Below are 26,843 nucleotides of genomic sequence, written 5' to 3'. Positions count from 1 at the left end.
CATTTTTTTCTCGTGTGACATTTAGCCATTTTACACACAGCTAGCTGCTTTTGGGTTTGATCAAATCATGTAAAACAGCCAATTTGTGAAAACTACTTTGTGCTCTGGAGCATTTTTCATAATTATCTGACATTTAGGCACTTCATTCAAAAACAATGATTTGCTTTCTACACCAGTGAAAAAAAGCTGCAACCCTGAAATTTCACAAAATTATAAACCTTGGAACTCTTCTTCCACGCTTCCTACCGCATTAGCAGAGCTTTAAACGTTTTTGCAGACAGATTTTAAGACTGAATGAGCGCTTTGTGCTAATTGACTGTTTTTTCATTCAGCAATTTTCTTTTTTCCCTCGCTGTCCTATTACAAGGACATGCCCTCCACGGAGAATAGTACGATCCATGCAGTATTGAGTAGAAGAAAAAAATGCTTCCGCTCTACATCCACATATTGGCCTTGTGTACAACACTATCTACAAAAGACAATATTTGGTTAATCCTTGCTGAAGATGATGTACCTGGCCTTTCCTATTAGTGTTCAGATTTTAAAAAACGCAGCACAAACACCATCTCAGGGACAGATAAGTGCTGCCTCCTGGCTACAATCAAAGTTATAAGAGTACATGTAAGTGGCCCTCAGTTTTAGTTTTGCTTGTCTGGAGGCTAGGATTCGCCTCTCCTGCCCCTCTAACACCACACATGGGATAAAACCCAGTCTGGACCTAGAGTAGCCTCAGGAAAGGAAGGAGGCGGCGCTTGGCAGCTCACAGCTGATCCTCACAGATTCTCTGGCTTCACTGGTTGTACCTAATGACCGCCGTCTATTCTGGGATTAACAGGCAGTACTGTGACGGGATAGAAAGGCGTCTCAAAGTGTCAATAAGTGAGAAATCCAATAATAACTATAAAAGCAGCAGCCGACACCAATGGGAGGCCATGATGCAACACCGCTAATAGAACAGAGAGGAGTGGGAGTCCAGCTGAGAGGAGCATGACTTAAGGGCTTCATGCGTTGCTGTCAAGAACACAGAAAACTCAGAGTCCTTTCATGTCTGAAACTACTTCAATCACAAGAAACACTTCATGTATGGATCTATAATAGAACATATATGCACAGTTCCTCCTAGAGTGAACCTTTTATGTTGTTGCTGCACCTTCATTTTTTTCTACTCCACATGAATTATTCCATTATTAAGACCTTTATATCTCCACATTTATATAAAACATGCCAAAACAATTTATTAAGTCAGTTCCAATCCCCATCACTCACACACACACACACACACACACACACACACACACACACACACACACACACACACACACACACACACACACACACACACACACACACACACACACACACACACACACACACACAGCACTGAAAACAGATTCTAAGATGACGTAAAACTTCATTTTTGTTAGCATGAGAAGTCAACACATTCAGCTTATTGGATCCTCTGGATAGTGATAAACATGGGCTTTCAGTAGTGGTTACCTTTCAGAACACAAGTTGGGTTTTGATCTTTGAAGTGAAAAAGGTACGTTTTACACACTGAATCAGAAATAAGTCTAGAATCTTTCTAATGCGTCACCTGCAAACGTTTCAAAGCACATATTCAGAATACACCAGAACAAAACAAGCGCTCTGAAAATTTATCAGCCCAGCAATTCCTGAATACTGGCCTTTGTGGCTCATTGGTTACTGAATATTTTAGTTTTGCACTTAGAAGTAAAATCACGACATTCTCTGAGCAGGGAAATGAATAACAAAACTATCCGTTTTACTTGGTGCATGTTGTCAGGTTCAGGGCATTCTTCTTTGTAACTTGAAGCTCCACCATGAAACAGTTCAAGTCCTTCAAGGATGCTCCTGTGATGTTTCAGAGCAAAATAAATGACTTGATGGTATCTGAGCCTTTAAAGTCTTTGATTTTATTTTCACACAATACCATTACAAATATGTTTCAAGGTCATATACTCTGCATCACAAACAATGATTTTCTTCACACTGAAGAAAAGTTTGCATCATTAAAAATCAGTTGTGGGGCTTGAAAGGTTTAGGCCTGCATGTGAGAAACACCAACTGCTGTTACACTGTAACAAAGTCTGAATGTCTGAAATCAAGGTACAGATCTCAGGTTCTTAATACTTACGACAACATAAAACACTGATCATTACTCACTTACTGGTTTTTACTGTGATTTCAGACCATAATGTGTACTCCACCCTGGAAATTAAGATGGACGGATAATAAATACTCCGGATTCACCCCAGTTCAGGAGCCACGGCTGGCTACGTTAGCAATCCCCCATCTCCCGATGTGGGCTCTGCTTAGGAGTCGACTCATCTGCTCTGCCTGTGATCAGCTCCAACTGCCTCGGACACACTGCTGAAACCCTGATCTCTGTGGAAGCAGACACAGCAGCGTAGGTTATAAGTATTTGTCCTGAGAAGCAAAAGGACCGGAATAAACTGATGGAAGCCTGTGCTCCAAATTTGTATCCCGTAATAACATAAGATTTTAGGCACAGCTGTTTCATGCCTTGCTGAGGTGTGCCAACAAAGGTACTGATAAAACTGAGGAGTGATACAGTCTGGTTAAATGGTTGCTGTATGCATGTACAAAAGTTCTTCTGAAAATGCAATGAAAGGGAAGTTTTTGGGGGCTGGTGATTGCTGCTGTCTCAGACTTTAAACAATCATATATAAATAAGGATCCTCCGACCTAGCAGCTAAATATCGGTATATCACATCAGCCTGGCTACATAGTAGAGTAGTTAGTAGGCAAAAAAAGATGTCATCTACTGGCTGCTGTATGTCTGTTATCATGTTAACACACCTTTACACTGGCTTTAAAAAAGGGGGGGGATGAAGAGGTTTTAAAACACACAGGGAGGAGTGAACGATAAAGTATCGCCAAACTCTTATTTCAACATGGATATTGGCTAAAGAGTTTAAACCTTTAGCAAAACTTATAGTATGAATACAATCTTCATTGGTGTTAATACAGAACACACAAGTTTGTGTTTCTTCATACTACAACCATTCCTGGAGCTTTAACATCTTCAGATTTTTTATTTTTCCTTCTATGTTCACCTTCAAACTAAGTGAAGTTGTACTTGAAGCCTCTATTCTGTTTCTACAAGCTTGCATATCAGCCCAGACAGTCACAATTCTTGTGTCCCTACACTAAAATTAAAATTTATAAACAGTAGGAACAACATCCAATAGTTCTAAGAAAAATGTGTCCTAAACAAGAACAACTCTTAAAATAAACTATTAAAAACACCAGAAAAATTCTTAAACCTTTCACTTGAGAACTCGGCCTTAATGGTTATTTTCATACTCACTTAAGAAGCTGTTCCAGTTCTCGCTTTATCTTTATCACTACAGGTGGACCCTGATAGGTCAAAGCAGTGTAGAGCTGAACCAATGATGCACCAGCACGGATCTTATCCATTGCATCCTGCCCACTAGCAACACCGCCAATCCCAATAATTGGTATTTTACCTACAATAATAACAACATACAGGAAATTTACTTTATATGCACAGTCGATACTGAGGGAGATGGACATAACTCCGTACCTTTGGTGAGGTTGTACATCTCTCTGACAGTTGTAGTAGAGAGGTCTCTGAGAGGTTCTCCACTCAGCCCTCCAACCTCAGACTTATTTGGGTCCTGAAGTGTCTCTGGCCTTGACACAGTGGTGTTAGACACCATTAAACCATCCACTCCCAGCTGGAAACACAGAGCATAAGCGGAGATAGAAAGTAGGTGTCACAGGTGGCGGCACCTACAGCAGCAGAACTGATGTATGTATGCGAGTGACCTCTGATGTGAAATACTCAGTGACAAAGAAAGAGACAAAGTGTGATTCGCTTTCTGTTCCGTCCTCAATGTCACATCTACTAAAGTGCAACTCCTCACCGCTCCAATGAGCACAAAAACCTACTGAAGTAGTGACAAGGTTACCCGAGCACAGAGGAGGAAGGGAGCCATGTGAAGCTTTACGCAGAGTTAAGGCTGTTTTTTTTTTTTAGTTTTTAGATAAAGCATGTTTTACTTTAGACATAACAATGATTCCCACCTCAGTGACGACATCAGCAATGTCTTGTTTGTCTTGGGCAGTTAGGTCAGGAGCAATCTTCACCAGGACGGGAGGTTTACGCTGTTCCTGCAGGGCATCACGTTCTTTCTGCACCTGAGCAGATAGTGCAAGTGATGAGGTAGAGAGACTAGTTAGAAAGATGGTTTACTGTGGCATAAGATCTAAAGCCTTGGAAATAGGAAGGGCTAAAAATACAGCCTATGGTTCAAGAACTGATGTACAGAAAAGAGACTTTGGAGCTACAGATTTTATTACATTGAATACCTAACATATACCCATCAAATCCACTTGAATGCCTTTCTAATTATTTTCAGTCAACCTAACGGGGAGTTTATAAAAATGCCTTTTTTAAAATTCCATTATTACCCATCACTACCCAATCTGAACCAGTGAAGCCAATGAGTACTCAAATTGGTGCTGATGGGGCATGAAGCTTTTATCACAGATGTCGCAGTTCTGTGACATTCATTAACCCTGTCCTTGACTTATTTTCCCCTTTTGCTGCAGGGGAAAACAACATTTGCTTCTCACTGGAGGGGTGTGGGTGGAGGAGGGTGGTGGTGGGTGTGGGGGGGAAATACTACAGCTGGGGAAGCTGTAGAAGTTAAAGCAAAACCAACACGGGAGAAATACTATCGATTATACAAATATCAGCTGAACAAATCACTGTTGAAACCATTTTTCAGTACACAAAGGCAAAATTAGCACATGGCTACAGGTCAGATTCAAAGCATTGTGTTCAAGTTACAAAAAACTACAAACTGTTACGTCAAAAGAGCAGCACATATGACCTAGTGGCATCTAGCAGTGAGGTTGTGGATTATAACTTCAGCCTTGAATAGCATCCTCATCGTCACTTTTCAAGAGTGTAGTCTACAGGTTAGTAAAGATAGACAGGTTATGTTGAAGAATAGAGGTGATCATACCAAATTATCAACTTCAGGCTTGTTAGAACTGCTTCTTACAAATGTTATTGTCTTATAAACTGTATTACATGGCATGCGTCCATTAATCACTGCACCAATATGCCGGTGAGGATTTGTTTGTGCTTCTCAGTGTTTGCAATTCAATTATCACTTCTGTAGTCCTACTGTGTGCAGAAGCTGGCGAAGCTCAGCCTTGCCCTGTAGATCCCGGAGACCTGGTGTATTAGGGCTGCTAACGTTGACCACCAGGTAGTCGGCCAGCGGGCCCAGCACTTTCACGCCCTCCAGATAATCTGTCCCCGCATCCTGTGACAGCTTGTTCTTCCCCAGGTTGATGCCGAGGGGAAGGCCAGCTATAAACAAACATGCACACACACACAAACAGGAAAGTTCAGAAAACACAGACACAGGTTGCATCATCAGGCACATGACTCAACTGGGGCACAAGCTGCTGACGTGCTAAATGAGATTTAAGTAAGTATGCAGGCGTGATTAAAATACAAGATGAGGAAAGGTCAAGATCATTAAAAACATATTTAACCTTATACATAATTTAATGCTGACATCCCACATCTCAAGCCACCAAAAAAACAAAAGTATGTAAGATCTAAATGAAAGTGAACTATGTAATCTCTGGTGCCACATTTACAGTACTTCAGAGAATACAAAGAGAATCTGCTAACCTTTACTTCGCCCTTGCTGTGTTTCTTCTCTGGCCTTCAGCCTCGTGTGTACTTCTGCCAGACCACAGCTGTTGAATCCATATCTACACACAGAGGGGGTAAAAAAACCCCTGTTAAAACATTGGCTTAAACTCTATGCACGTACCAACAGACAAACTGAAGCTTAACCCTCTCAGGCCCAAATTAAGTTTTTTGTTGCTAATGCACAACCAAGTCCTGCAGTGGTACTTCTGAGTAAAAGAAACTCATAAAATATGTATGTGGGGTAATCAGGTTGTCAGTTCTTAACTGTTGCAAATCTGCAACGTCTGCCTGGAGAGGGTTAAAATCATGTCTGTCCACACACACACACACACACACACACACACACACACACACACACACACACACACACACACACCCTGTTTAGTAAAGAATGTAATTAACTGACCAAATGTCACATACAGTCAAAAAACTATAGGTTTGTTATGGCACGTAATTTTGTACAAGACATGATAATGTGACAGTCAAGCTGACCTTTGACATTTCGACATCATATTAAACATCTTTGAAATCATGAGTGCATGAAATCTCTACCTATGTAAGAAAAACCTATAATCATCTCAGAAACATGTAATTTAATGCAAAAAAATCCAGTGATGAATTACTAATGCTTGTTTGTTGTATATGCTCAGACCTGCAAACATCCAGTGCAAGTATCAGTATAACTAATATCTGGCTTACTTTTTGACATCATTCTACCTTTCTAGTATTTTCTACAAGCAAACATCCTCTGCTTCCGGATTAGGCTGGCAAATGCACTAAAGCAGCGGTCCTCAACCCCTGGGCCTCGGACCGGTACCGGTCAGTGAGTCGTTTGGCACCGGGCCGCGAGAGTTGAGGCTCAGGTGTGAAATGTATGGTTTTCAGGGTTTTTATCGGTTTTCAGCATTATTTTGTTATCGTTTTTATTGTTAACTCGGTTTTCCTGGGTCTTTTCACGTGTGTTATGAATAAATCTTCTTTTTTTCGGTACTGGTACTAGTTTTATTTTGTTGTATTTATCCGAGACACCTTAAAGGCCGGTCCGTGAAAATATTGTCGGGCATAAACTGGTCTGTGGCACAAAAAAGGTTGGGGACCGCTGCACTAAAGGATATGAACAGCAGATGTGGCAAAAGTACAGACTTTCTTCGCTTAATTCATTCAGTGAATTAATGTAAGTATCCTCATTGTAAATGCAATTTAATCTCTGCTATGTAACCTAAATGTGAGCATGAGCACCACTGTGGCCCAGTCCAACACAGACCTTTAATTCACCAAATTACTGCAAAACACATCAAATACAGATCCAATATGTGATTCAAATTACACATAAGCTGTAAGTTGTCTGAAAAATAAATACTCAAGTACAGTACAGGTACCTGAAAATTCTACTTAAGTATTTGCACTTTGTTACTTCCCACCTCTGATGTCAGTGTGATGTGCATTTACATAAGAGTTCGACAGGTTACTTACAAGCCAGTGATATTATTTATATTGGCGCTGAGTGTCCTATACTTGCTGCTGTATCGTCCTGAATGACAGGTGTCACTACACAGACAAAACCTCAGCATCAGCACTAATGTAAGTCAAAAAAGCAGAGAAAAGATTTTCTCTTTCCTAGCTGTTGCATCATTGCCCTCTGAATAATTTGGGAAACTCACTGACATGACGGTAAAAACCAACATGAGCATACACTCGTGTCTTCGACATGGCTGTGGTGAGGTACACGACTGGCCAAAAACAGCATCAAAAACACAACACCTGTTGTCGTCATCATTGTCGTAAGCGCACGCCAAAAGTGACGTCACACACCAACACTGATGCTGCGGTTTTGGACAATTTACGACACCTACCATTCAGGAGAATACTGCCCACAACCTCAGTGGCAGTGTTGTCTGTGTTTAAACAGTTGCAAATGATCTCTCATATCGCTCATGAACGACATGTTGTCATTTTGAACAACAAAGGACATTTCTGTCACAAGATAAAAGCTGCAATCAGTGCTCGGCAAAGAGATTTAATATATTCTTTATTTATTAAGTCTCACTGAGATTTAAAATCTCTTTTTCAAGAGCAATCCAGCCAAAAGGGCATCAGGAATGACAACAAATAGAACTTAACAAACTTAACAGTTCTACAAAGATGTTCATCCAAAAAATTGTAAAACTCCTTCATAAATCCTGTCGATTACAGACTATTTACAACTAAAGATAAGGTTATTAGACATAAAACACACACAGAACCATGAGCCATCACTTTTTACTTTCAGCTAAGTATGTCAACCTAAAGACATAAAACAGGCCTTTTAAAGCACCAACTGTGGTGCAGCACTTCCAACCTCACCTGTTGATTATTGCATTATCTGCAGTGAGGCGAAACACGCGTGGCTTCGGGTTCCCCTCCTGAGGTTTGGGAGTAACTGTCCCCACCTCAACAAAGCCAAAGCCCAGTTTGTACAAGCCATCAACGGCTTCTCCGTGCTTGTCGAAGCCGGCCGCAATCCCAATCGGGTTTTTGAACTTTAACCCAAGGACGTTGACTTCCTGCAGACAAACAGAACAAACCCTTAGAGAAGTCCAGAAGCGCATGCAACCCACTGAGGAGACAGCCCTGTGACATGCTTACCAATGACGCAGGGTCCTGGTAACGGTTCAGAGGTACCAGACCCAAACCTATCATCTTCACTGCCAGCACATGGGCTGTCTCAGGCCCCACAATCCTCTGCAGCAGGGGCATTAGCTGGTTGGCATAGAAACGCTCATCTCCAGTCACAGTGAGGTAGGAAGCGAACAGGAGGCTACCTGAGCTGATGACCTTCACGGCTTCTTTTAACTTTTTCTGTTGAACGGTGATAAACATCATGTGACCAGACTGCTAAGAGTTCAATACGACTACTCACTCTGTTTACAATGACACAATCTGGGGTTGAATAAACAGACACAATACAAATTGATGTGTGGTATCAAACACATACCTCACTCATGTGTGTTTTAATACGAAAATGCATTTCAAATGGACAAAAAATAAAGTATTATTAGTAAAAAAAAAAAAAAAATTAGTTTTACTTTTTGAGGTCAGGTTTGGTCCCTGTCAGTAGTAGATGCAAGATACGCATTAAAAAACTTAAACAGCAGACTTTGTTCAGCTTTCTTAGAGTAAATGCAAATAAACCCAATAACAACTCATTCATTGCATGCCTGTGTTTACGCAGTAAAACGAGAAGAGACGACCTGGAGTGTTTTACAGTAATATTACTTTCAGGCAGAGAAAACGAGCTAGCAAACAGGAGCACAAGTATCGCTGCGACGCTGAAACCCTGCCAGACAAACTCTGTTGTCCACGGTCTCTGACGTTACCTTCAATCCCGCCATAGACGCAGTTTTGCCTTCGCAATAAAGGGCATTGAATGTATTTCCTAACATGTTACACAAACCCACGCGGTGTTAACTTCCGGCACATCATCTCGCGACATTTCAATCATGGGCGGGCGGACAGTGACATTCTCAGATACCACGGGTGATTAAAGTTGACGTGCATTACACTACATTACGTGTGTATTAGATTTAATACAGGTTTTTTTTGGTAATTATTTTTTTAATAGCCTCTATTTTTTATTCAGTCTAGTGTCAGTTGGTTTCCAGAGTGGATTTTCTCATTTCAGTTTAGTTTTTATTGTTGTGAAAAAGTTTAGTATTATTTTTTTAATCTTATTTAATTTTTATGCTTTATTATTGTATGGAGAGCATATGTTGGGGACAAGACTTAGGAAAAGCAGTACAATAAAAACACAGAATTTCTTGAAAGTAGTTCAAGTCTGTTGTACACAAAGTCTTAATAAACATGTTCATCTAAGCCTCATTAGGTGTACTGTAATAAAATTAATACCAGACTAACATGAAATAAAACTCAGGATATTTCCTCATTTTAATTTAATTTAATTTAATTTTAGTTTTCCAAATTCATCAAACTCTTTTGATTTTATATATTCTTTTCAAAAGTCAAATTTTTATTTTTATTTAATTAAGTAATTTTTTTAGTTTAGTATTAGTTAACTATAATGCCTTAGACAGGGAATAGGCAAGGAATTTAAGAAGAGAGACCTGATTAAGTATTAACCTCTTAACCCCTAGTGTATCATATTTGATACATACAGTTTTTGTCAGACTTCTACACCATCAGTGTGATTTTTTTTCCACTGAAAAAAACACAAAAAATTGCACAAAGTCCTCAGGAACTTCTACAGATGTACACTGTTCAGGAAAGCATGTGGTAAAAAACTGCACAGTACATCACTTTACAGTAGCAGGGTTGTTAAGACAATACTCACCCACAACACAGCCTGTTCACACATTTGCCCTCAGGTAAACTGTACAGAAGGCTGAAATGAATGATTAAAAGACTCTCACTTCTATCCACAGGCCATCAGACTCCTGAATATGTCAGCACAACCCTCTCCCACCCCATCACTACTGTTCACTGCTACTGTAATTATTATATTCTGCTGTTGCTGGGACAGATATATTTCCAGACTAGCTCAAGGCATTTCTTTAAACTCATTTAATTTTTTTTGCATATTTATTACTTATAAGCATAAGTAATAAATTATTTAATAGTAATAAATAATAATAAATCATTAATTAATTAATCATTATCATAAGTAATAAATCATTTTCCTTTGTAAATTTCTTGGATCTTTATTGTTATTTTATTAGAATGCTATAATTGTTTTGTGTGAAGGGAGACTGACAAAATAAGAATTTCACTGTACATTGTAAACCATTGTGTTTATCTCCACTGTGCATATGAGAATGAAACTTCATAACTTCTGGTAACAACAGGGTAATACTGAACAACAGTAGACTACAGGGATCATAACAATGGACAGCTAAAGCAAAAAGAAGACAAAGAAAGAAAAGAAAATGCAAACGACTAATAAGAAGATGCTTCTCACAAAAAGTCAACACGAAGACAGGCAAGCGTTGATTCAAGAATTATTTTGGGGGGAAAATGTCATTGTAATGGAATAAAGTGTTTTTACTGTTAACTGCAAATCAAACAATGGAATTGTCCTTACTCTTAGAAGGTCAGCCTGACTGGCCTTTAATGACACCGAGTGATTCCTTCAGTTTGCATCTTGTTTGAGTGTCTCGGGTGATTTTCCTAATGTATTAAGAACATATGCAGGGTTTCTCTGGAGAAAGCTCTCTGATTTTCATGTGATGGATTGAAGTGACCTTGCTCAGTATCTGTTCCAGCCACAGTTCGAGCAGCACTAAGCGCTCGTGCTCTCCACAGAACAATAACAATGGATACGGTACTCCGGACAGCTGTCTTTGTGTGGATTTCAGCTGGATTTCTGTGTGTAGCTGAAAGAACCGAGAACTGTCCAGGAAACAACTTCACGGCAAACTGTGAATTTGTTTTCAGAAATGTATGTTTCGAGTTTGTTGGAGAACCGAAAACCTATTCCCAGGCTAGGAGCAGCTGTGAAAAGCAAGGAGGAGAGCTCCTGAAGGTGATGAACAACCCAACCAAAATCTTCTTGGACAACATAACTCAAGACTGGAACACCAACTTCAATCACACATGGTGGCTTGAAAAGACAGTTGGAGAGGATAACTGGAAATCCACCGATAGTAAGTAAAATACACAAACACAACATGCATTTTGGTGCCGTAATTTTATTTTCTGTTGCACAGGTTATTGTGCTTTTGTGGCCTGTGAGTTTTCAAGTGAAGGCATGTCTGACAGACGTTGGGAAAGAAGAAAAGAAAAAAGTAATACTTGTCTGTTTGAATTGATCAATCACCAGTGCTTTGGGTTTTTTTGGTTTTTGGGGGGGTTTTTTGGAGGGGGGGGGGGGTTGCTAATGGTTTAATCACAATAGTTTTGTTGGCAAGCAATAAGATACTGAATGTCGATTGTCAGTTTAGCCCACTCTGTGAGCAAGTAAGTCCTTCTCTCTCTCACTCAACTTCCCTGTCTGTCTTCACTGCTCCACTATCTAAAAAATCAAAATGCCATAAAAATAATCTTAAAAAAGAGACTGAATGTCTTGTTTGCTTTAAACAACCCTCAAATCTCTTCACTAACTGTGGCAGTGTCATCATGAGTCTCTCACTGAAATACTGCCATTTTCAAATCAACCAGGACCTGAAAGTAAGTTCAGGTCACTATATCGTTAAGAAGAAATAATTATACATTACAATAAATTGACATAAATGTAAGAGAGGTTGATGACGTTTGTGTGCTGAGAAAAGGCTGGGTTTCATTTGAATTTTTGTCATGTCACCAGCACCAATTGAATTTAAATATTTTTGAATATGTTCCCTTGGGTGTGTAAATGCTTTGTTTTGTTTTTGTTTTGTTTTGCTTTTTAAAGAAGATTCATGTCATAAAATAAGACAAACTTGCAGATCACAATAAATAAATTACCCAATAAGATTTCCAACACTATTTGCTTCCTGTGAGGGATTAGGTTAAGGTTTTTTTTACTTTGCGTCTTTATGCGAGGCCTGCTTTGGAGGGTGAGACGAGTCAGGCTTGGTAGAGCCTGAATAAAGCTCGATGAGCTAACCGCAGGTCTTCTGCAGAGGGTTCGAGGATAGCCTGGTTGCATATTGTCCAGCTGTGGGAGAGCGCATATTCTCTTGTCTAGAAGTGAAAGTAGATGTAGACAAGGAATGAAGGTATAAGGAAATCTCTGTGAAATGAAATCCTTCAAAACTAAATGAACACCTGTGCTGATAACTCTTCTCCTTGATTATATATTTTATGCTTTACACCCATGTCTCCAGAATATGGAAATTTGTTTCCACATCTGTAACAAAGAAAACTTTTTGTGTTTCTCAAGCGTTGAGAAAACAGCTTGAAATTTCAAGTTATTAGGTCAAAATGTTTAGATAATAATACAAAATTTTAACTTATGGTGGCAGAAATAAGTTTCCGTACCTGAAGGATTATCTCTACGATGAGATGTTTGCCTCATAAGATTCCCACAACACTACCAGGATCAAAAAGGAAAATCTGCTCCATCCACCTGTGTTATGATCATTCAAATGTGTGTTTTTAATTACATAAAGCAAGAAATGAGAAGACTTTACACATGGCTTTATGTGGCTTCTGGGATCATCTGTTTACATTTTACCTATAAATTATTGATTTGTAAATAATTAACCGTGTATTGACAGTTGCAGCCCTGTTAGTTGTTGTCTCGTTGTTAAACCTTTGTCTCAAAAACTAACCTTTCCTAATGCCATTTCTTTTCAACAGAAAACACCTCATGCACATACATGAAGCTGAATCCTCTCCAGCTCGTAACGTCTGACTGTAAAAAGAAAAGAGGCTTCCTCTGCACCCACAGTACGTGAAGCTTTCTGATCCGAGCTTTAACCTAACCAGATTTGTTTTCATTCTTCATTTGTGCTCTTTCATTCATAACATAACTTTGTGTTTTAAAGGTTTACAGTCTCCCTCAAACACAAAGGTAAGACAAATAAATTTCACAGGCAGTAATAAGCCATGCAAGCCTCCAAGACTCAGCTTTCATATTGTCCACCTTGTTCATGTTTTCTTTGTAGTGTACCGAAATTTCCAGCCATGCAACCAAACTTCGTAAGTTAGAATGCACTTTATTTGTGTCTTCTTATTCAACACCCTAAATGACATAAATCTAGTGTTGTATCGCTTATTTTTTCCCTTTTCTTTTCTTTTTTTTACTGGACCTTGTTAAACATCACATACTCTTTGATTCCAGGGCACAAAAGGGGTCTACTTTCAGATTTAATTCCAAACCTTGACGATCCAACGATCCAAACAATCCTTAAAAAAGCTTTGGGTACCTTAAACATTAACGTATTTCTCAAGGTGAGACAAATCATTTTACATATCAACATTTTTTTTTATAAATTATGAGGAGCTTTGAATTACAATTTTTTTTTTTTTTATAAAAAAGCACCCCAGAGTTAAAAGCTGTCCCTTGTTTCTGAGACAGGATGCAGACAGAGTACTAAATACGATGGACGTGACACCAGGGGAACCGACAAATAGCAACGGGGTGGGTACCTTTATTTACGAAAGCAAGAACACTTTCATCATTACTGTTTTTAGTTTTGTACTGTTATTTTTTTTAATTGACATTTAGGAATCACTGTACCATACCATCAACTTTAGCAATTTGTTACTACATCCTCCTCCCTTTTTCTGTATTTAAACAACTAAAATATCGATACAAAAAGAATGAAAGAAGAAGAAAGAAAAGAAAGAAAAAAGAAAAAGAAGCAAAACAGAAAAATAAATAAAAAATACAAAGGAAAAAAAAGGCATGTAGGGAGTGTGTTTCTGTTTCCATTAATATAACTTATATTTCCTCTAGTCTTCAAAGGTAAATATCTTCCAAATGTCTCTTGTATTTCTGCATGTATTCCCTTCCAATAAGTTTTAATAACATGACAGTCCCAGAAAATATGATAGTGATTTGCATTTGTATTTCCACAATTTCTCCAGCAAGTGAGAGGGTTACCTTCATAGTGAGATTTTTGGTGAGGTGTAATAAAATATCTTATCAGGTTTTCCACCCAAATTCCCTCCAGCTCTGTGAGCTGCTACATTTCCATTGATATGCCCATATTGTCATCATTACTGTTTTATTCTCATGTTTTTATATTCATGCTGTGCTAAATTCTCCCTCCTTTTTCTTCCAAAAGAAAGCATTCGTGAGTAATTTGTTGAAAAGTGTTGAGTTACTGAACGTCTCATTTGCTTTGAACAACACCGAGACACTCAATCACATCCTCAACTGCAGCAGTGCCATCCTGAGTCTGTCACTGAAAAACTGCGATCTTAAAAACAACCCAAACCCTAAAGTAAGTTCACGTAACTACATCACCAGCAACATAAATGTCTCTGTTATTGTTTCAGCTCTCACACTGGAATGATGTTTTTTCTTCTCCAGGATTTGTTTGGAGATGTCTTTAAGATTTTAGCGAAAGTTGCTAACCTGCTATCAGGAGAGAACGAATTTGTCATGCAATACCCAATGGGCACCATTTATCAGAAAACGTGGGTATTTTGCTTTAAAATGTCACTTGCCTCTGCTTTAAAAACTTTTACATATAAAATTAATTTTCCCCTCCATCAGACAAAAACCTGCTGACATTGGCAATTCAGTGCTGGGTTCAGAAAAAGTTGGCAATTCCGCTAAGCTCCCTTCAAATTCAGTGCTTGGACCAGTGCTTAATAAGTACAACAACATCATCTCTCAGGTCTGAGTATGTGTGTGTGTTATCATCATTAGTGTTTTTATCTTTGCTGACATCCACAGCCTGTTTAACTGAGCATTTGTCACTATTAGATGACTACGTTCAATGAAAATCCCTATCCATCTGAAGACAACATAACAGGGAGTGTGTGCAGCCTTTCACTTAGTGATGGAACGCAGGACATTAAGGTGGCAAACCTGACAGAGATGGTGGAGGTACAGCCAACTTACTGCTTACTGTATGAGAACAGCTCAGTCGACATTATTCATTATACAGTGGACATTTTGACATTGCAGTGTCTTGCAGTTGTAGTAGAAAAAGACAGAAAAACAAAAATAAATACACAATTAGACAAAACATAATAAACATGCTGAGATGCTTACGCAGACAATGAAGCCACAAAACAAAACAAACAACATAAAAACGGTTCAAAATAATCACATACAAAGTCCAAAAATTCATAATGTTTAGTCATTTAACTTACATACTGTTTTTCAAGCCTTCATCCTCAGTGTACTCCAAACATGCTGTCTTCCTGAACTCCTCTTTGCCAACACACCTGCCAATATCAAATTTCTCCGCACAGTCAACACACCCAACGCAATTACAAAAGTGACATCACAGCTATAGAAAAATTAAGAAAAAAAATCTAATCGCAAATCTTGTTTTATTGTCAGTTTTGAAAATATCAGTACCGGGAGGTATGAAAGTGCACAATAACCTACTGGAAGCACAAAGGCACAATTACTTAGATGAGATCAATTATATGCGTATGCATCAATAACATGACGTTAATAATTAACTGTTTAAACATCGTGATTAGTGTCAATTATCTTTACTAAAATAACATGATTTAAGGTCATAGTTTTACTTTTTTGTTTTATTTAATTTTTGAATAAGGAATACCAGCAGTTCCTTCATTTGCTAATTGTTTCAAATGTCAGTTGTCACAGGAGGTGACTTTTACATTCTTAGTGTAGCTACAGTTAGAAGAATGGAGGTGTAAGTACAGTAAAGCTTTCAGTGATGCCTGGTTTATAGTTTTAATCGTTTCTAATATGTAACTAGTAAATAACCGATTAAATATGAATCAAGATGGGTCGGTTAATACTAGGAAGCTTGCTTTAAAACAAAAACATCTGAATATTTAATTTTAAAACCCAGACTGAAATAAGATGTTTTTCTTCATGCCACAAATTCTTTCCTTCCTTTCACCAGATCTTTTTGGCTCGTCCAAATGCTGCAGCTCTGATCAACACTACTGTCGTGTTAGAGAAAAACTCAAAATCGGTGACTACACTCAATGTCTCAGACCCTAATGTGACGATCTTCTTCGGCGTGGAGCCCAATGTGAATGTGTCACTGGTTCTCCTCTTGTCTCATGGGTTGCCTCCTAATAACACAAACTACAGCAACAGAACTGTACTGAACCGCACAGGTAGCTGTCAGCAAAGTCATATTAGGTCACTAGAATGGCCACACCTCGCTCTGGTATTATTTATATGTACTGATCATAGCAAAAACACTTATTTATGCAGTATATTTAAGTTTTGTTTTCGGGGGGTTTTGCTTTTTTGCTTTAGAGGGATTTCGCTGGATGATAACACCAGAGATGTTACAAAAGACTCCTGGGATTTGGTATATTGATACAAGAGTTTCTGATTCTGAATGGCAGCCAGACATGAACCTGAAGATCACCACTTTTACGAGCAAGTGCCTGTACTGGAACACAGACGCAAAGAAATGGAGCACTGAAGGCTGTATGGTATGTTTTCCCCTGGATAAAATCTGATCATTTGGCTCTGCATGCACTATAATATTCTAGCATAGGTGAGTACCAGTCAGTCATGTGTTGTGTTTTTCCTCAGGTGGGGAAAGAAAGCACTCCGCACCGAACGCAGTGTCTCTGTAATCACCTCACTATCTTTGGGAGCTCCTTCTTTGTGATGCCAAACTACGTCGACATATCCCGCACTGCAGAGCTGTTTGCCACTGTGAATCAGAACTATGTGGTGCTGGCCCTGCTGTGTGCATTTTTCGGACTCTACCTGATGACACTGCTGTGGGCCTGCTATGCTGACCGGAGGGCACGCACAAGGGTCAGCCTGTCTCCCGCCAGTTTTCATAAATCCAGCCTTTTTTTGCATGTATATTTTCATGTTATTTAACATCACAATGTTGTACGTTTTTGAACCATCAGAGAAAGATGACACTCTTGGAGGACAATCACCCAGCTGCACAGTACAGCTACCTGATCGGCATCCAAACTGGACGCCGCAGAAATGCTGGGACCAGTGCCAATGTAAGTCTTTTTTCCACTGACAGCAGAGATGGGCAGATCAATCAAAATATCATTTCAACTCAGTTTTATTTATATAGTGCCAAATCACAACAACAGTCATCTCAAGGCGCTTAGTATCAATAATACTAATACAAGTGCTGGTATTAGTATTATTGATACTATCACAATAGGATTGATACTTTGCTTGTATCCTCTAAGTTCAGTATGTAGTCCACTGAACTGTGTTAAATATTCTTTTAATGAAAAATATACCTCAAACATGCTCTATTAAAAATCTCTGAAGCCTTTCGTGTTGATGGTCACGTCTTTATTTGTAGCTGATGGCACAATATAGCTTTAGAGACACATCAACATTCCAGGTCGCAGTTTCAAAATACACAAAAAGCTGCGAAGCATTGCTTTGTTGCATTAACTAAGTTTTGTGAAAAGTACAAATCACAGTTTTTAGTGGTCATTAAAATGTGTTTAGAATTTGCAAATTGATGATGACTCATCTGATACATCATGACCCATTGCTTTCCCCTGCAAAGTGTCGATCTTCACAATACTGGCCCTGTATTTACACGGTATCAGATTGATACCAAAATTTGCAGTATCATGCAGCACTGACAATCACTACCTTACAGACAGGCAGTGGATTCAGTTCAGTTTATAGTGGGAATTTAGTTGATAAAGAACATTTACATTTAAAACAAGTCAATATATTTGTTAAAAAGAAAAAAAAAAGCTCCATTTAGGCAAACAAGAAGCAAACACGGCCATCGGAAAAAGGACTATGTAAATATGGGCGCCTCCCTAAAGGATAGGCTCATTTAAATTTTACTACATGTAGAAGACTATAAACCACAATCACTGCGGATAAGAGATGATTACAGAAAACAAACCCGATTCAACGCTCAGACAGGCATCTTAGTGTTGTTTTCAGACAGGATGACATACCTGTCTTTAATGAATAAGACTATTTTACAGCCAACTCACAACTTCCCACTGACACTGGATTACTGGATAGGTTGACAGAGTCACTCACTATAACAACAATACTATGATAACTATAAATGAAGAAGTATGAAAGAAATTCCTAAGGACTACATGTCAAAGAATATTGTTAACTTGTGTTTTCCTAACATTATTTTGTCAAGCACTAATATTATATCTACAAGAAGAGGGAAGGTACTTAAATTAATGGAAGCCGGTTTGAAATTACATATGAAATCCCTCTAGAAACCTCGGTCACCGGTTATGTCAAGTCTTCACAGTTTGTTGCACAAGGCCAAAAATAGTGCGGTCCTTCAAGTACAGGGAGTGCAGAATTATTAGGCAAGTTGTATTTTTGAGGAATAATTTTATTATTGAACAACAACCATGTTCTCAATGAACCCAAAAAAACTCATTAATATCAAAGCTGAATGTTTTTGGAAGTAGTTTTTAGTTTGTTTTTAGTTTTAGCTATTTTAGGGGGATATCTGTGTGTGCAGGTGACTATTACTGTGCATAATTATTAGGCAACTTAACAAAAAACAAATATATACCCATTTCAATTATTTATTTTTACCAGTGAAACCAATATAACATCTCCACATTCACAAATATACATTTCTGACATTCAAAAACAAAACAAAAACAAATCAGCGACCAATATAGCCACCTTTCTTTGCAAGGACACTCAAAAGCCTGCCATCCATGGATTCTGTCAGTGTTTTGATCTGTTCACCATCAACATTGCGTGCAGCAGCAACCACAGCCTCCCAGACACTGTTCAGAGAGGTGTACTGTTTTCCCTCCTTGTAAATCTCACATTTGATGATGGACCACAGGTTCTCAATGGGGCTCAGATCAGGTGAACAAGGAGGCCATGTCATTAGTTTTTCTTCTTTTATACCCTTTCTTGCCAGCCACGCTGTGGAGTACTTGGACGCGTGTGATGGAGCATTGTCCTGCATGAAAATCATGTTTTTCTTGAAGGATGCAGACTTCTTCCTGTACCACTGCTTGAAGAAGGTGTCTTCCAGAAACTGGCAGTAGGACTGGGAGTTGAGCTTGACTCCATCCTCAACCCGAAAAGGCCCCACAAGCTCATCTTTGATGATACCAGCCCAAACCAGTACTCCACCTCCACCTTGCTGGCGTCTGAGTCGGACTGGAGCTCTCTGCCCTTTACCAATCCAGCCACGGGCCCATCCATCTGGCCCATCAAGACTCACTCTCATTTCATCAGTCCATAAAACCTTAGAAAAATCAGTCTTGAGATATTTCTTGGCCCAGTCTTGACGTTTCAGCTTGTGTGTCTTGTTCAGTGGTGGTCGTCTTTCAGCCTTTCTTACCTTGGCCATGTCTCTGAGTATTGCACACCTTGTGCTTTTGGGCACTCCAGTGATGTTGCAGCTCTGAAATATGACCAAACTGGTGGCAAGTGGCATCTTGGCAGCTGCACGCTTGACTTTTCTCAGTTCATGGGCAGTTATTTTGCGCCTTGGTTTTTCCACACGCTTCTTGCGACCCTGTTAACTATTTTGAATGAAACGCTTGATTGTTCGAGGACGTTGCCTAATAATTATGCACACCTGATATAGGGTGTTGATGTCATTAGACCACACCCCTTCTCATTACAGAGACGCACATCACCTAATATGCTTAATTGGTAGTAGGCTTTCGAGCCTATACAGCTTGCAGTAAGACAACATGCATGAAGAGGATGATGTGGACAAAATACTCATTTGCCTAATAATTCTGCACTCCCTGTATATACAGTCTGGGTCACTTCACCGGTACGCTGTGCTCTCCCGCAGGTCACAGTGAAGCTGATTGGCTCAGAAGCAGAGAGTAACGTACACACTCTCACAGACCCAGAGAAGCCAGTGTTTGAGAGAGGATCTGTTGATTATTTCGTGCTGACCACACCCTTCCCACTGGGTGAAGTGCAGACCATCAGGCTGCAGCACGACAACTCTGGAGGTCATCCATCGTGGTAAGGACATGAGCAGCAAAAAGTAGATCGTTTGGCGTTACGTCAGATCAGGATGAAGTGCTTTTCATCAGAAATGAGAATGTTTTCTCTCATACGTGTTGAAAAGTTGGCAACTATTTAAAGACTACTATACTACACAGACAGCTGTGTGTTTTTTTTATACTTGGATTGATTTGGTATTATACAGGTAAGGGACTAGTCAAAAGGGACTAGTGCATTAAGGTGCTTAAAAATGCCTTTAAATACCTTCCTGATGGGTTTATTTATTCGTTTCAAGTCTCCTTTAATGCAATATAATGCTCATTTTGTTAACTGTGACTCTATTTAGAGTAAAATAGATGATAAAGCAAGGTATGATTTACAGTGTGGCTATGAATATATAGATTTGGGTTCTACTAATGACGTCTGGTGAGTGTTTCTTTCACATGGTATGGCGAGTTAAATAACTGAATTCTTTTTTTTCTGTTTTGGTGCTCCTAGTTTGCAATGTTGCTTTTTATTTCCATGATTTTAATTCCTTAGGTAAATGTTAAATGTGTCATCTTTCATTTCTGTATATTTTTTCTTTAAAGGTACATAAACAAAATGACTGTACAGGACCTCCAAACGCGACACATGTGGCACTTCTTTTGTGAATGCTGGCTGAGTTCTGAGCGCGGAGACGGCATGACCAAAAAAACCTTCAATGCTGCAAAAGTCAACGAGGTTGCCAGCTTCAGGTTAGAGTCCCTTTACACTGCTGAAAATAAATTGCTCATCACATCGCTTAAATTAAGTGATTATTTATTCTCCGTCCTCTCTCAGGAACATTTTCCAGACCAGGACATCGACTGGTTTTAGAGACGAACACATCTGGGTGTCCATCGTGGATCCTCCCTCACGCAGCCCGTTCACACGTGCCCAGAGGGTTTCTTGCTGCATGTGCCTTCTGCTCTGTACCATGGCCATCAACATCGCCTTCTGGAACATGCCTGTGGATCCAAACTCAACAGTACTCTTTTCAATTGGTGATTACAAAGTCTTAGATTATTGTTTGATTACTGATTACATCTGTTTCTTAGCATCAAACAACAAAGTTTAATTCAGGAGGGGAACCTGCTCTTTGTGCTAATATTAGCAGTGTTTGGATAAGGATTACTGCTCACAAGCGATTGTATCTAGGAGCAAGGCTGCATGCCGAAGGTGAACATGACTGGTTCTTAATAATTACCTACAACACATTTGCATCCAGATGTGCACCAAACTCAGAACCTTACTAACTCCACCTGGCCAAACACTGTTAAAACTGGTGCTTTCTTAGCAGATCTACGTGTTATTGAGTTTTTACATTCTGCACTTGGATCTTCTGTTGATGTGACCTTTAGTCACACCTTTCTATTGTATGGATAGATATTCAATATTCAAACTGAAATAATGTAAAGTTGATTCCACGAGGTCAGAGAGCAAACAGTCGCACACAGCTTTCTGTTAAAATCAACTGAGAAAGAACCCTGCAGTAAAACATTGCATTACTGTTTGCAGCTGTTTATTTGGGTGTTATTAGCTGGAGCTGTATTAGTTGCTTCACATCATCATCACCGTGTCCTTTGTTGTGTCTGTCCAGGTTCAATAAAGATGACCTGGCAGGACCTCATGGTGGGCGTGCAGTCCGGTCTCCTCATGTTCCCAATCAACATCCTCATCATCACAATCTTTCGAAGCATCAAACCTCGCATAGTTCCAAAATCTAAAAAAGCTGACCCTGAGGAGAACGTGAAACCCCCCATACTCAACATACCGACTGTGCTGAGGGTGCGTTACATGTTTATATTTGTCAGATGACCCGTACTCATCACAGAACCTGCAAGCCTGAGATGTTTTTTGAATATAGTCCATGTCATAGTCCGTGTAGCTCTGGTTTCTCTTTTACTATTACATACTTATCTATGCAGTGAAACAGTGCACCGCTCATGTATAATTTAGTACTTGTTGTTCTTCCCTGCAACAGGATGTAGAGCAGATCATTTCTTTGGCGAGCAAGAGCCCAAGAAACAAGATGTTAGAGATGCACAGACTGGAGTCCGTTGTTGATCTCTTCTCGGCCTTGGACAGGTTGAATGAATTAATTCAGCACATGCAAGGTAGTTTTATTTCATTCACTTTAATCTCAGCAAAAGAAAGAAAAAAGAGACAGATAAAATGTTTATAATATACTCAAATTAACATGAATACACATAAGCAACATACTATTAGTGATCTTAAACTAATAAAAGAGTACATAAGATGCATAAGCTTATGAATACAGCAGTTTGTTGCTACTCTAACTGAGAAGAACCAATAAGACGGCTAGTGAACGCTTATTTCCTTGCTCTCACCCCATCAACAGTTATTTCAAACAATCTAAAAACTATCTCAAAGACCTATCTCAAAGAAACAACAGTGCTGAGAAACATGACGCTTGTATTTAAGGCTTATTTTCTTTTTTTTTTATGTTGTCAGGAAAAAAACATCAATACCATCAGACGTGTCTTTTAAAGATTTCCATGTAGCACACTGCTAGGACCTATTTCTTTCTATTCAAATTGAGTTTTAGGCAAATAACTTCTCCTCTGTCTGATCAGGCCAAGCAGCAGCACTTTTCTGCCTTGTGTAGTGTGACAGTAGTGTTACCTTTCTTCTCAGAAAGAGGTAACTTCAAGAGAAATGTAACTACCTTCTTATGTATATGTTTGAATATAAATCTTTCTCAGGAGAGAGTGAGAGCGACCATCACTTGGTGTACTGCAGCAAGTTTCTCCTAGCTAGTCTCTGTCATCTCCTGATGTGCCTGGAGAAACTGGATTTCAGATACTTTGCGACTCTAGACCAGTACCAGCAGGCCCTCAACTACACCAACGCACTGGTTCACAAGACTGAGATGGTCTTCAGCAGCCACTTGGCCTACTGGTCAGTACTCCAACTGCCAGTGAGACAAAAATATTTGCAGAGCTATTTGTGCTATTATACTGAACTGGTACGTCATGCGTGTGTTTTTTCTGTCCATCTCGTCCCAACCCAGCCCACCTCCTGCGAAGAAGCCAAAGAAGAAGGCAACGACCATCCTGGGCTGTTGGCTGCCATGGTGGTTTGTGTTTGTAGGCTGGTTCCTGTTGCTGTCCATCAGCGGCATTTCAACTTTCTTCACCTTGTTGTATGGCTTTCAGTACGGCAAGGAGAAGTCCATCAAGTGGGTCATGTCTCTGGGCCTCTCCCTTTTCGAAAGCATCTTTATTCTGCAGCCTCTAAAGGTGGGTAAAATAAATCCTTTTTTTTTAAAGTCAATTCGCTTGGCTGATAATCTGAAGTGTTTCCTGCATGTCACACTCTGAGATGATGTATGTATTTGAAGATACTTGGGTTTCTACAGAATGTTATAGTTTGTTTCTGTTTTTGAAATTTCTGCAAACGTGTATGCAACACTATTCGTTTCTTGTGCGGTCTGCTTTTTCTCACAGGTGATAGGCGTTGCTGTGATTTTCGCCCTGCTGCTCAAACCTGTAGCTGTAGACGAGAGTGAAGAAGTTGAGCAAGTCCTGTTAGGTAAGAAAACTTGTTCTGTAGTCTCTGTGCAGCCAGAACAGGTCAGTGCAAAGCTTTAAGTATATACTGTGATGTGATGTTTTTGTTGAATAATTTTTTTATATTTACAAAAAAGTACCCATTTTTTCTCTTTTATAAATATTTTTATAATATTTTATAGATATTTACTATAGATATTAAAATTAAATAAACATTTTTTTCTTTGATAATAATCATTAGTAGTATTAGTAATAACAAGTCACTTTTGTTACTCTCTTTAATGACCTCTTTGTGCTACTTGTGACGTTTTTCTCAGCAGCGTATAATCAGTATCTTTTCTTTTTGGAGTACTTTTTTTAAAATAAAAAAAATTAGAAAGCCTTATTGTCACCGTACTAAAATATAATGATGTTAGGAGAGCTGCTATTGTTTAGTGCATTAAAGTTCTTAACATATTGTCCACTATAACACTATGCATCTGTGTATGTATCAGTCTTATACAAGTGAATGTAAACAATTAGATTCATGAATATATATAAAAATTAGTAGATGCAACAAGGATGCATTTGTTGCAAAAAGCAAAATTGTGGTGGACTGATTTCATTTTACATGTTTGCACTGACTTAGAGTCCAAATGGCCTTGGCATTATGATTCCTGTGGCCTGTAGCTCCTGTCAGAGGACAATGGGTCAGATAGGTGGTCACCAGGCTGTCCTAAAATCAAAAAATATGAAGTTTTCATTAATTCACAGAAAATGAAACAGGTTGGATGAACCTATTTTGCGTGTACATGTAAAAATAATCATTCATATTTCAAATTAGAAGAATTTATTTACCAACATGCAAAGATTATATGGATTCATATTAACCTGAGATAGTGTCTAAATATTATTCAACACACAGGAAAGATTTACTGCAACCGTCTCATTCATATTTCACGAAGCAGACCAAGGAAGCCTTTTCCCCTTTTTTCAGCTTGGCTGCCGAGAGCTCTGATGTAATCATGCAGATCACACACACCCAAAATTTTGTTGACTGCGATAAAGGACTGACCCTTTTCTTTTCCTGTTACCTTTCTCTCGTGCATCTGTGTATCCATGTACCCTTTGCGGAGCTTAAGATAAGTGCTTTGAGTCTTACAGTTGTGTCTTCTCCATTTAACAGAGCAACAGGAAAAGTGCAGACAGTACAGCGGCAGGGACACAATGTGAGGTTACTGCATTTGACGACATGAGCTGACTCCTCTGACATGCACAGCTGCGACACATGCCCCCCCCCCCCCCCCCCCCCCGCTTCTTAGGAAATCTTTTGCACTTATTGTAAGTTTTACTTTCTGGATATAGAGTTGCATTACACGTCATGGTGTTTTGTATGTGTACAGAGGTTCCAGTGCCTATGAGAATCTTTTTGAAGTTGTGAGTCATAATAATGGGCAATTAAATAACTGTTCTTGTATGTGAAATTCACCAGGATTACGTATGAGAAAAAGAGATTTTTTTTCCTTTTTAAAAAAACTGTTGATACATTCATTTAATGCTAGTGCAAAACACATATACAGATTCAGACATATGTAAACACGTTAAGAACTATTATCATCGAGTGTGAAAAAAGCTGTCTTTTATCCAATAAAGTAGTGATCCAGGAGAAATAGAAGAGAAATTTCAACAGAAAAAAAACCTGCAAAGAATTATTTTTCAGTAACTTTAACACAGCTTTCTGTTTAAATGCTTCCCTATGATTCTAACGGTTAATAGCTGTAAATGAAGTTGTGTGAAATAGTGCGAAGGTGCTTTTATGTTGCTGCCCATCTGGGAGCTAATGATTAATTGATTACATTTTTCATTTTACTCCTGTCACTGTAATTGATTCTGAAAGTGTGTTTCATGCCTCTTTATCACTCTTGGCTGCATCTTTGAGATTCATTCAGTCCTCAGTTTAAAAGGCTTATGTAACAGATCTCATTCAAGTTTGTGCTTTTGGTTTGGGAATACAAGCTGTTCTTCAGACAGCTGATTGTCCTGTCTTAGATCTTCTGTGCTTAATCACAAATGATTTAAACTATTTATTCACTGGTGTCATACAGTAGTATTATATGTGTGAATTTCAATAAACAGCTCTCTGGTAAAATCTGCAGTTGCTTAGTTGATGTTTAATGTTTAAATGATTTATAAAATTGAACTCAGGTCAAAAAGAGATGTGCTGATCTGTGTATGCATCCCTAGTGAATCCCAGAGATGACCAGCAGCTTACATAACAATTAACAGTCATTGCATTAGTAAAATAATCAGTGCACAAAGACTATCACACCAGATTACCCTGGAAAGCGGAACCAAAAGGTGGTATTTGAGACCTTTGCATGATTACTGCTAAACCTCTTGCAAATTTTGTATGTATGATTTTATAAGTTCAATATAAAAAAAAGAAATTAACTACCTCCCAGCTTTAGTACTTCCCACACACGTTCATCCACATTTTCCCAGGCTGAGGCTCAGGAGGTGGAGCAGATTGTCCACTAAAGGTTGGGAGTTCAGTGGCTGGCTGCTCCAGTCTACATGCCAAAGTATCGTGGGCCAAAACATTGACCCCCAGGTTGCTTCTGATGCGTTCGTCAGAGTGTGAATTGTGAAGTGCTATATAAGAAGCAGTCCACTTACTATTTACAAACACACTCCCGCATTTAGTTTGTTGGGATCTACTCATCTCAACAGCATCCCAACCCTTGGAAACAGAACTCTCGAGTCTTTTTTGGACACCAGTTTAAAAAACAGTCGGCTCAATCACACAGAAAAACACAAATATTATCACAAGTGTGTAAAACGGTGTGACCACAGACTACAAGACTCAAGAAATTCATCTCATACCAATTCAAAACTACAGCAACCTCAAGGCATTTTATATTGTAAAGTAAAGATCCTACAATATTAGATAGAAAACCAACAACAAGCCTATAATTAGGACTAGGCAACAGTGGGGAGGAAGAACTCCCTTTCAACAGGAAGAAACATCCAGGATAACCAGGCTCAGGGAGGGAAA

General features: G+C 39.0%; 2 protein-coding genes across 2 annotated transcripts; one reads left to right on the top strand and one right to left on the bottom strand.

Annotated features, from left to right (window-relative positions):
• Positions 1–1,912: 1,912 nt before the first annotated feature.
• dhodh (dihydroorotate dehydrogenase) lies at positions 1,913–9,214 on the bottom strand. Its single transcript, XM_085402740.1, has 9 exons — positions 9,103–9,214; positions 8,372–8,584; positions 8,090–8,289; positions 5,723–5,805; positions 5,205–5,392; positions 4,093–4,206; positions 3,590–3,743; positions 3,353–3,512; positions 1,913–2,406 (listed from the first exon to the last, which is right to left on the bottom strand). Exons 1-9 carry the CDS (start codon positions 9,166–9,168, stop codon positions 2,346–2,348), a joined length of 1,239 nt encoding a protein of 412 aa, XP_085258866.1. The 5' UTR covers positions 9,169–9,214; the 3' UTR covers positions 1,913–2,345.
• Positions 9,215–11,003: 1,789 nt separating this feature from the next.
• pkd1l3 (polycystic kidney disease 1-like 3) lies at positions 11,004–25,931 on the top strand. The gene is made up of 23 exons (XM_085411381.1): positions 11,004–11,382; positions 13,019–13,108; positions 13,207–13,232; positions 13,327–13,360; positions 13,503–13,612; positions 13,740–13,802; positions 14,452–14,610; positions 14,700–14,806; positions 14,886–15,009; positions 15,099–15,221; positions 16,225–16,444; positions 16,590–16,771; positions 16,875–17,105; positions 17,207–17,308; positions 20,095–20,273; positions 20,846–20,992; positions 21,078–21,280; positions 21,877–22,064; positions 22,261–22,393; positions 23,003–23,198; positions 23,311–23,539; positions 23,747–23,831; positions 24,975–25,931. Exons 1-23 carry the CDS (start codon positions 11,052–11,054, stop codon positions 25,019–25,021), a joined length of 3,309 nt encoding a protein of 1,102 aa, XP_085267507.1. The 5' UTR covers positions 11,004–11,051; the 3' UTR covers positions 25,022–25,931.
• Positions 25,932–26,843: the final 912 nt, after the last annotated feature.

The sequence above is a fragment of the Rhamphochromis longiceps genome, linkage group LG1 (genome assembly GCF_057381845.1).
Source record: "Rhamphochromis longiceps isolate RC_006_pf linkage group LG1, R_longiceps_female_GT1.1, whole genome shotgun sequence".
Taxonomy (NCBI): domain Eukaryota; kingdom Metazoa; phylum Chordata; class Actinopteri; order Cichliformes; family Cichlidae; genus Rhamphochromis; species Rhamphochromis longiceps.
The sequence above is the reverse complement of the archived record's forward strand: the minus strand, read 5'-3'. Positions and strand labels throughout refer to the sequence as shown.

Excerpts from the sequence above, each read along its gene's own strand:
- pkd1l3 (XM_085411381.1), top strand. The coding sequence starts at position 11,052 with ATGGATACGGTACTCCGGACAGCTGTCTTTGTGTGGATTTCAGCTGGA. Across the intron at positions 13,109-13,206 it reads AGGCTTCCTCTGCACCCACA|GTTTACAGTCTCCCTCAAAC; the intron begins GTACGTGAAGCT and ends TGTGTTTTAAAG. Across the intron at positions 22,065-22,260 it reads ACATACCGACTGTGCTGAGG|GATGTAGAGCAGATCATTTC; the intron begins GTGCGTTACATG and ends TCCCTGCAACAG.
- dhodh (XM_085402740.1), bottom strand. The coding sequence starts at position 9,168 with ATGTTAGGAAATACATTCAATGCCCTTTATTGCGAAGGCAAAACTGCG. Across the intron at positions 8,290-8,371 it reads ACCAGGACCCTGCGTCATTG|GAAGTCAACGTCCTTGGGTT; the intron begins GTAAGCATGTCA and ends GTTTGTCTGCAG. Across the intron at positions 5,806-8,089 it reads GATAATGCAATAATCAACAG|ATATGGATTCAACAGCTGTG; the intron begins GTGAGGTTGGAA and ends CTCTGTGTGTAG.